General features: G+C 36.6%; 1 protein-coding gene across 1 annotated transcript; it reads left to right on the forward strand.

Annotated features, from left to right (window-relative positions):
• Window positions 1-1,033: 1,033 nt before the first annotated feature.
• Window positions 1,034-1,654, forward strand: LOC132041797 (putative F-box protein At1g71320). Its single transcript, XM_059432486.1, has one exon. It carries the CDS (start codon window positions 1,034-1,036, stop codon window positions 1,652-1,654), a length of 621 nt encoding a protein of 206 aa, XP_059288469.1.
• The last annotated feature ends 9,792 nt before the right edge of the window (window positions 1,655-11,446 follow it).

Here is an 11,446-nt window from a genome sequence, read left to right on the forward strand (position 1 = left end):
TTTATTATTCTTCTGATGTACTGCTTCTCCTTTGAGTAACTTCACAGTGCCCATCGGTCGTTTTTATTATTGTTTTGCTCCTCCTCTGAGTACTTCGCAGCGCCATCCTGACCACTATTGTTTTTGTTATGCTTTTTATAAATGACTTTATCTTTCTAGGTTGCTTGCTAAGTTAAAAAGTTTACATTTTGGGACTCCGCTTTACCTTCAGTTCATCTAATTTCACGTCGAAGTATAAAACTGTGAATGAATCACGTACTATATTGGTACTAATAACCCAATCCAGAGACCAAAATATACAACCTTCGATGCTAATCCACGGATTGAACTACAGCAATGGCGTTGCATGAAGTGTTTGTAGTTTACTGCTACTTGTTTTCTTGATAATGGCGTTGCATGAAGTGCTTGTAGTTTACTACTACTTGTTTTCTTTGTCCAATAATTCCTATTTACATAGTAGACAGCATTAAAAAGATTGACAGATCAATATAATCTCGTATTCATTGTCGCTAGAATCATAACACAATCCGCAAGCATGTAGAGTCATCCCTTTCAAATATGGACATACAAAGGTTCTATTCTATGTTCATTGGTACAAGGATTCCACAAAGCATATTCGTTATAATTCATTTGCGTCTTCATCATTAGTACCAAACAATCACACGAGCACAACGTTGTGGACCAAATTTGCACAGTTTTTACAAACTTAAGAGATGATATGTGCTCAGGTATATATTTAAAGGATAAGAATGAACTTACCCTTAAACATAAGGGATAATTTTAGTTAAAACCTATATGTACGGGATAATTGCGTCTTTTAGTTTTTTTCTCCTCTCAAATAATATACTTCCAATCAAGTTTAATTTTCAAATCAAGAACTTCCCTCTTTAATTAATAAGTCACTATTTTTGTGAACATTCTTTCATAGCGTTTTCCAGTTTTCCTCATAATAAGGTTGGATTGAACCCTAGCATAAAGCCTTTTTCCTACACTACTACTTGCCGCTTTTAGCGGAAAAAAAAAAAAAACCATAATGCCAAAGAAGAAATTACATAAGAGGACAACCTTTGAAGATGGAACTTCCATTCTCCCCAGTGATATCCTTTTCAACATCCTTATTACGCTACCCGTTCAATCTTTGTTACGTTTTGAATCTGTTTCTAAGCCATGGGATGTTATGATCTCCGAAAATGAATTCAAGAAAACTCACTGCGATCAATCCAAAGCTTTGGGCCGTGAAAAGCTCTTGTTTCGAAAAGGGAGTGATGTTTTCGAGTTTAGAGACCTGGAAAGTTCCCAATTAATTATGATGGAAAATCAAGTATTGTTTCCTCTAAAAAAATTCCAACCTGCTGAAGTCTTGTGTTCATGTGATGGCTTGGTGCTTTTAAAGAACCATAAGACCTACAAAAATTACGTTTTGTGGAATCCGTCTACCAGAGATCAATATCGAACTCTTTCGTGTCCTGATAATGATTTGTATTACAATGGCAAACCTCGAAAAGCGCATGCTTGTGGGTTGTGTTATGATTCTAGCGTCAATGATTTCAAGTTTATATTGATCTATGACTTGTTTTACACTCTGTACTCTTTGAATAAAGATTCCTGGACCAAAAAAACAAGTTTCCCTTGTCCATTACTACCTCCAGCATAAGATATTGTCAATGGGGGAATTAGCACGGAAGGTTGTGTATTTTGGTCGCTGAATAATAGATTAATCTACCTATTTGTAGATCGAACTTCTATGATCATATACTTTGACATGAAGTCAGATGAAGTGAAAAAGCTTCCAACACCAGATTTTGTATGTGAGAACGACTGCTTCTTTTTGACTAGTGTCAAGGGTTGTCTTGGTTTATACGGCGGCACAATTCAAGGTAAACAATTGGACATATGGATTATGGAACGAGATGGAAACTGGAAATGGTTAATGAACGGAAGCAACTTGCCCAGTAGTTGCAAAAAGTTTGTACAAGATAGGGATCTTTTGTATTGCACGCGAAATGGTGAACTTCTCTTTCAAGGATGGGACTGTTTTCGATTTTTTATTTATAATCCTAGGCAACAATTACATGAAGAAACTCATATATCCTACTCCAAGAATAAGGATCCTGCCATAGTTTCAATATGTTTGGATAGTTTATATTCTTCGAGTCTCACTGTCAAGCGCAAAAGGAAGCCAAAATCTGTCTAACAGCATTCAGGAAGGTTCGATAAGATGTTTAATTGAAGCATAGTACGGCCATTTGCAATAATAATCCAAATGTGAGTTGGGGTCGATCTCATAGAGAGTGGAGTGTAAACATGTGTTAGATTGTGCGAAAAGGTACGATCAAAAGTTTGGAAGCAGCAACAACTAGCATGTGCTCCACCTTAATCCTATGGTAATCGAGTGTGAGTTTTCCTCATAAATTGACTAATTTTTCTACTTGTATCATGAGTCTCACCAGTTTTGCAATCTTTGCACAATTCTGTAACTGATTCACAAGGGTGCAAGTTGATCTTTGTTCTTATTTTTTTAAGGATCTCTCTGTCTTTTTTATTTAATGTCCCTAATTGTGATATATAGTCATTGCTATATAATGATCAATGGAATAGTGTTCTGCAGACAGTTGTGGCCTAGAATGAGAAAGATTGAAAGCTTTTCTATCCAAACAAATAGTCCTTTTACTTGTCGTCTGATCAGAAATGAAGGGAGCTGAAGCCTATCCATATTCAACATATCTCTCTTATTACGTGTTTCCGAGATTCATTATGTTATCTACTGGACACCTAATAATATTGCTTGTAATCTTTGTGATCTGTATCCAACTATAGTAAATACTAGGCAACTATTGATTTCATTAACAAACTGGAAACTACTAGGCAATAAAACAGTAACAGAGGAAGAGGATGAGATGCACCAGAAGAATGGGATGGAAGGATTTAGCTTTTTCACAACAATTCGTATGTCTTTCTTTGTCCCATATTGTGCTATTTAATTAATCTCCCCCTCCACAGGGACAAATTTGTCTACTAGATTCATAAAAATGCCCCCGTCCTCAAAGAGAACCTTGTCCTCAAGGTTCGAGTAGAGCAACACTGAAATCTTAGCATTGAACCTTGTGTCTGATCATAGATTCAGAATATGCAAAACAAAAGCAAAACTTTCCAGTAATCCCAGCAATAGTTGTGCCTCCAAGTTCTCTCTGTATGACCATTTAGATTCATGGTCATACATGAATAACGAGCACAGTTTCACCAATTCAGTAACAATATACAGAGTACCAGGGGGAGCAAATGGAATATGATGCTAAGTTCGGGTTAAGTTCCTTCATAAGCCCAATCATAGAGTTCATGCCTGCTTGAGAAACATTCGCATCTGATTCAACACTTAGTAGTCTAACTGCAACAGGCAACTCAGAGAGCGACATGCCTTCGCAAAGTGGACGACTAGCAGACTCTAACTATGCATAAAAACGTTGTGCCTCTTCATCGAGAGGTTGATCAAAACATTGCTGGTTGTCACCCTCATCGTACATCCCAAAAGCATCCATAACCATTTCATGTAATCTAGGATCTTGACTACTCTCACCAACAACAAAATTATGATTGCAAATATTACCAGCACTATCCTCAATATCTCCATGACTAGTCCAAACATAATAATCGTCCATTAAACCCTTACTATAAAGATCAGTCTTAATATCTTCCGGTTTTAACCACTTTCTACACTTACAATTCTCACAAGAACACCTAATTGTCCCGTCCTTTTGACAAAATAAATTTGCTTGATTAATAAACCCCTCAACACCTTGTATAATTTAAATTCATCCCTCAACCCCCAGAAAAATTCCTATCATACGTCATGGACGTTTCATTTTCCATCTACATGTACAAATAAGAAATCCACATCAATATTTTAAGTGTGGGAAGGGTACTAAGATACATTAGTCAATTAGTTCTTAGTATACTTTAATACGCAAAGAAGCTCAGAGGTAATCTTTCCAGGCTCCTTCAATAATGATGTAAATAGGATATCTTCCAGGTTTATTTTCTTGTCCAACAACGTATAAATAGAGGTATACTCATAAGAAAAAGTAAATCAAAATCCGAAAAGGGACTGCCGATATGGGAAAAAACATCTTCTATTAGAACAAATGAATAAAATCTATCATCCACAGCTTCAATGATCTAGTTAATAAACCAAGTTACATATAAGCAAATTAAACTGCACTTGAACATTGCAATAGGTTCATAAGAACTTTCTAAAACAAAGTTTTTTGATTATGCTGCCAAACCACATTGAAATGATGTTGTATTGCGACACAAAATTTGTCCCTCGGCAGCCTGGGTCGGTAATATGCTGTTTTTTTAGTAGTGGCATGAGTTGCTTTCTCTTGTGATGCATGCATGATATTGTGTTTCGGAAAATAAAAACTCTCCGAAAATATTGAAATTTTTTCATGTTCTGAATCTTCGGATATTCGAATTGGCTTAACAAATTTGAGTCGTTTAGGATCATAGATGACAAGACGTTCAAGACCCCTTCCTACTTGAAAGAGAATTTTATCATCTCTCGTCCAGCCCAAAAGCACAACATTATCTACATATGTATTGCGAAAGTCTGAATTGTAGCAAGAAATTTTCATTAACCGAGTCCATCCACCTTGTTCCATGATCCAAATATCTAATTCATAGGTGCTGCCACCATATAAACCAACACAACCTTTCAAAGAAGTCAAACGAAACGATTGACGCAAACCTATAAAATCAGGTTCCGGAAGCTCCTTCAATTCATCTAACTTCACGTCAAAGTATATAATCGTAGACATTCTACGTAATAATTGATTAATTCCCAAAAAACCCAAGGACCAAAACACACAACCGTCAACACTAATCCCCGGAATACACTCCCATGGCCTTACATTAAGTGATCCTACTCTCCTAGAGACAATTGTTTTCTTCGTCCAGTAGTTCCTCTTTACATGATAGACTGCACAAAAAGAATTGTAAATCAATATAACCTTGTAGTCATCGTCACTAGAATCATAACACAATCCACAGCCATGTGGAGTACTCATCCCATTCTGATATGGACATACAAAGGTTCGATATTCATTGGTATAAGGATTCCACAAAGCATACTCGTTATAATCCATAGGTGTCTTCATTAGTACCAAACAATCACACGAGCACAAGGTTGTAGGATATAGAAATCTCTTTAGAGGAAACTGTCGGTTCCCTATTACAATTTGGGGACTTTCCAAGTCTCTAAACTCGAATAGACCATCATTCAAATGTACCAATAAGAGATTTTTGGGACTCGTTTCTTTGGATTTCTTGATGTCGGATATTATAGCATTCCATGGCTTAGAAACAGATTGAAAGCGTAACAAAGATTTAACTGGAAGCCTAGTAAAGATGGAAAATTGGATATCATAGACATCCATGGCAGTATCTTGTTTTACCCCCTGTTCGGATGGTTGTTTCCCGTGGTTCATTAATGTACAGTATGGTATGTTACAGTTGTGGCGGAGGAAAGAAAACTTTGTATTAGGTTTGTAAATTATAAAGAAGGAAACGAGTTTTACTTCAATGTAGAAAAAGCAAATAAAAAAAAAAAAGGAGGTAAATAGTCGTGATGGTGTAAATCTAAAACAAAACGCAAACAAAGAGATTGAAATAGGATTCAAAACCTATGTTATTAGAGTCCTTTGTGTTTCGTACTCCTAATAAGTTTACATATTTTTGTATTTTTTAAATTTTATTGGTTTCACATTCAGTGTTTTATAGTTGCTTCAAGGCCCAATAAATTCAAAATTGCTCCAAGAGGTTCCATTTTGAGGGTAAAGCACTCGTACTAAACGCGACTTCATTTCTGCATAGACTTGAATGCGAAACCTTTATTTAAGAATGAAGGTATACTTACGACTTACCTGTTACCATCCACCACAACCTTTAGAAGTAAATATATTTTTATACGCACCATATTTCCTTTTTTACTATTATTTGCCCCCTAACCTATTACTTTACAACATCCCTAAAATCCATATTTGAATCTTAAGTGATTCATAACTTTCATTCTTGAATAACCATATTCATGTAATATATATCTTTCACTTCATCGAAAACATGCATTTGCTATATAATATCATCATAACATAAAAAAAAATCATGAAAAGATAACATTTCGTACTTTAAGATAGCACCGTAATGCATTGAAAATCATAAAACAATCTCTTAAAGGAAGTGTCAAGCTAAAAGTGGACAAGTAAAAGAAAACAGAGGAAGTATGTGAGCATTCAATTTTGCAGGAATATTTGATATTAAAGGATGCATGACTTAGTAGCCAAAAGTTTAAAAATAAAACATGTTAACTACTATAAAATGCCCTGATAATGTTAAATATCATTTATAGTATCTAGTACTTTTCCCGTCTTAATTTATGTGACACTCATTCTTTTTTAGTCAATCACCAAATATGACTTTTTCTATATTTAGTACAATTTAATTTAGACTTTCTACTTTATTCTTAATGAGATGATTTATAGCTACACTAATATTTATGATTTATTTTAGACCACATATATCAAAAATCTTCATTTCATTCTTAAATATTGTGTCCAGTCAATTACTATTACATAAATACAGCCGAAAGGGGTATATAATTGAATGAGTGTCACATAAATCAGGACGGAGAAAGTAATAGGTACTATAAACATTACATCCCGTATTCTCTTGCGTTGAGTTGCATCATAGGTTAGTCACATAAGCTCAAAGGACAGGATTATGTTTGAAGTTATAAGTGTTTATGTTATGTTCAACAAGTGATAAGTAAGTGCCGCGAAGGTTGGCGGTTAAACGAATCGGAAAAAAAAAAAAAAAAAAGTTTTGCTAAGTTTGGGATGTTGAATAAGAGCCCGTTTGGATTGGCTTATAAGCTGTTTTCAGCTTTTTTGAGTGTTTGGCTGGCCAGCTTAAAGTCATTTTGTGCTTAAAATAAGCTCAAAAAAATAATTGGACCCATTTAACTTAGTTTATCTAAAGCGACTTATAAGGCTGAAAACGACTTATAAGCCAAAAAAAATAAGTTGGACTACCAACTTATTTTTTTCAGCTTATAAGTTATGACTTGACTTTAAGCTATAAGCCAATCCAAACGGGCTCTAAGTTATACAGACTGTATGGATTTTTGGACATATCCAAGTATGCAAATAAAGAGATCGATGTATAAAAGTTTTAGGTCTCGAAATAATTTCAAGCGGATGAACGAATTGCTACGGTAAGTAGATGAACGATCTTGCTACGGTGACTTGAGCAACTATATAAGGGGTTTAACCCCTCATTTTCAGCCAAGAATCGGCCCAAAAATATTTCCCAAAAATTCTAGAGAATTCTCCAACCTTCCCTCCATTAAATTTCAACGCGAGCTAAGTAAAAATCTGCGGATTCGGGTTCCGCCCGCGTATAGTTACGATTATAATATTGTGTTGCGGTGAATTTGTGGCTTGGGAGTAAGGCAAGTATTGGAGATATCGCGGTATTAGCGGAAGTAAGGTATGAATCTTTCTCTTTTGGTATCATTTAAGGCTTATTTACGGAGATAAATTTATGGAATAATTATGTAGCGAATTCGTTTGTGGAGGAGTTGGAGAAAATATCATATGGTGTATTTGATGGAATATTTTGGTAGTAATGAGGGTGTTGTTGTTCGTTGTTGTTATTGGTTGTTGATTGTTGGTATTGAGAATTCGGGCTAGGCATATAAATAGGGAGATCGCCGATTTTCGGCAGAGTATAGAGTAGTTTGACTTGAAAGTTTAGTATAAGTATACTATGATGAGTCTAATGATAGTGTGAATCCTCTTAAATGTAGACTCACGAATTCGGATGAACAAGTGTGGATAGCTTGGAGGTTGAACGAGGTATGTTAAGGCTAGTCCCTTTCTTCTAAAGGCATGATTCCTTTCTTATGAATCCAATAGGTGTTTTTCAAATGTCCCATGATCCCTTTATGTGAATCCATAAATGTTTTCCAAGAATATTCTTATTCCCAAAAGCTAGAAATTTATGATTCAAAGGCATGACTTTTTTTCTTGATGATCCATAAATGTTTTTTTACAAATTGTCCCTATTTTCCAAGTCAAAGGATTATGATTCTATAAGCTTTTATGACAACAACAACGGACGTGTTTTTACAATGTTAATGACGATGCTAAAGATGAGAATGTTTCTATGATGGTTATGACGATGATGATGATTTCATGTTTAAAAGTCCCAAGCTTATCATTTCAATGTGAATATGACAATGTCGAGTTATTTTCGTGAATTTCTTGATTTTTATTCATTGTTGTTGATCTCGCCTTATAACAATAGTTCCTTCAAGGTGAGATATAGCGATGATGATTGCTCCATAACATAAATTGGAGGTTACCGACCTTACGTCACTCCGATAGAGTCGTAGCTTTTATTTGGCTCTCGTACATGCTTTATATATATGTATGTATTTTCTCACCGCCGCGTTATAGTCGGTCGGGCATGACACGTAGATGTGCACGCCACTGCAGTGGGCATGTTATGATATTGCCCCGGACGCGGGCTAATGATGATAACACCGAGCCTTAATGGCCGGGCATGATACTATATATATATGACACGAGCCTTAATAATGACCCGGGCATGGTACTATGTATATGTATAGAAATATTTTTTTTAAAGGCTAAGCATGCATGACATACGCATATGAGGCATCCGGATGTACGGGTTATCTCTCTTATTCCATGTTACCTTCCATATCTATATTATGTTGTTATCCATGCCTTACATACTCAGTACATTATTAATGCGCGTCCACTTTAATGGATATTGCGTTTCCATACCACGCGGTGTATACGGATGAGTAGAGGATATTAGTAGAAGATGTTCCATTTGGATTGGCGAGCTCCATTTCCTTAAGATCTTTGAGTCGGAGTACCTATGTTATGGTATCTTGATTTATGTTAGAGACTTTGCGGTAGTCGCGTATATAACATTTCGATCTTGTAAGCGCCTCACAGGCGATGTATCATTATGCATTATGTTACAAATTTCATATGATTCGATTTTACTTGATTTGAGAAAGACGAAAAGCATGTTTTTTTTTTGAAAAGCTTACATTATGCACTCATTTCATGATTTAAGAGTCCAGTAAGATTATGAGTATCACGAGAATCAGCAGGTTCGCTCGGCCCTAAGTAAGGATCGGGTGCCCATCATGCCCTATCAAAAGTTGGGGTGTGACAGTTTAACATTATCTGGTCATTTTATAGTAGTTAACGTATTTTATTTTTAATTAAAAAAAAAGGGTAACAACAAACAACAACAACAACAACATACCCAGTGGAATCCCACATTGTGGGGAATGCAGGAGGGTAAAATGTACGCTGTGACCTTACCTCCGTCTCGGAAGATAGAAAGGTTGTTCCGGGAAGACCGACTCGAAGAAAACATGATGAGAAAATGTCGGATAAGCGAGAAACGGTTCAAAGCAATACGAAAATGAAACTAACGAAAAAAAGTCATGATAAAGCGATTATGAGAAAACGAGAAGCGGTAGCTACCACAAATAAATACGATAATTGTAGTACACGAGACCAACATATAGTTGCACGAATCAAAGAACAAGAAAATGAAGATCAAAGCTGCGACTACTAGTACGACGGGATACGTGGAACTACTACTGCCTCTACCCTAATACGAGTCCTCCGTAGTCTCTATCTAAGGTCATGTCCTCGGTAGGCGGAACTACGCCATGTCACTGTCTAAGCACCTCTCCCAATAGCCGGCCTACCTCTGCCTCTTACGAAAACCGTCCATAGCCAACCTTTCACACCTCGCTTTGGGGTATACGGTCTCTCCTCCTCACATACCCAAACCATCTACCAAGCTTCTTCGCATCTTGTCCTCCCGCGATGCCACTCCCGCCTTATCTCGGATAGCTTCATTCCTAATCCTATCTCTTTGGTGTGCCCACACATCCATCGCAACATTCTCATTTCGCAACTTTCATCTTCGGACGTGCAAGTTCTTGAGCCAAAGACGCTCGTCCGTACAACAAAGTCGGTCTCGCTACCACTTTGTAGAACTTGCCTTTAAGCTTTGGTGGCATCTTATCACACACGCATGACACTCACAGAAGCAAGCCTCATTTCATCCACCCTGCACCAATACGATGCGTGACATCATCGTCAATATCCCCATCTCCTTGTACAAGACCCAAGATACTTAAAATTTCCTTTCTTTTGGATGGGCTGAGTACCCAGCCTCTCACTTAAAAAAAAGGGTATGTAACTTAAATCTTTTTATTTTTTGGCACAAAAGGACAAGCTTTGAAGATTTGATGTGAATGTAAAATTTTTGGATAGTTTTTTCGGATAGTAGTAAACAAAAGCTTTTGTACTTTTGTTACTATTTTATTTATATTCACTTCACTATTTTTAAATGTTGTGTTTATCTTTCACAGTTTGGGCAATAACAGGTAAAAGCTACTGCTAATAATTAATTAGAGTAATTACGTGAAAATGTAAAGAATGCAGAAAAGAGAATAGAGCTATAAGCTATATTAGAGTCAATGTTAGAATCATGGCATAGCACAATCCACAAGCATGTACAGCATTGTAGCTTAAAGCTTTCACACATATATAAGGACATCCAAAGATTCTGTATTCATTGGTATAAGGATTCCACAAAGCATATGATTCATAAGCCTCGTATGGTTTGGCTCTTTAACAGAAATATAGAATCAAACCATCACATGAGCACAAGGCTGTAGGATTTCGAAATCTGTTTAGGGGTGTGTTCGATATGGAGGAAAACATTTTCCGGAAAATGTTTTCCAATTTTCCCATATTCGTTTGATCAAAAATTGTGGAAAATATTTTCTTTAGAAAAACAAGTTCTTCAAAAAGGGGGAAAATTTTTTTACACTAATAAAAGTAGGGAAAACAATTCATAAGTGCATTCACCAACCCAACCCACCCCCGCCTACCCCACCCACCCACCCCTACCCCGCCCCATGGCAAAAAAAAAAATTAATTTTGTTTTGAAAAAAAAGTTTTGAATTTTTTTTGGTTTTATGCACCACCCCACCCCCACCCCATCGTCACCCCACCCACCCCTACCCCCCCCTCAACCCCCTCCAAAAAAAATTGAGGGTGGGGGGGTGGGTGGGTGGTTGTTGGGGTTGGTGTGGTATGGGTCCACCGCCGGGGGGGGGAGGGGGGATGTGGTGGTTAAGAAAATTCATAAAAAAAATAAATACTTAAAAAAAAATTGGGGGTGGGGGTGGGTGGGTTGGGGTGGGAGGTGCGGTTGTGGGGTTTGGGTGGGTATTTTCCTGAAAATGTTTTTTACAACCAAACCGAGCGTGAGAAAATAAGTAAGAAATTGACTTATTTTCCGCTACTAACAACGTGAGAAAATAAGT

The sequence above is a fragment of the Lycium ferocissimum genome, unplaced genomic scaffold (genome assembly GCF_029784015.1).
Source record: "Lycium ferocissimum isolate CSIRO_LF1 unplaced genomic scaffold, AGI_CSIRO_Lferr_CH_V1 ctg11724, whole genome shotgun sequence".
Taxonomy (NCBI): domain Eukaryota; kingdom Viridiplantae; phylum Streptophyta; class Magnoliopsida; order Solanales; family Solanaceae; genus Lycium; species Lycium ferocissimum.

What these genes read in the sequence shown, in the direction of transcription:
- LOC132041797 (XM_059432486.1), top strand. Translation starts at nt 1,034, where the DNA reads ATGCCAAAGAAGAAATTACATAAGAGGACAACCTTTGAAGATGGAACT.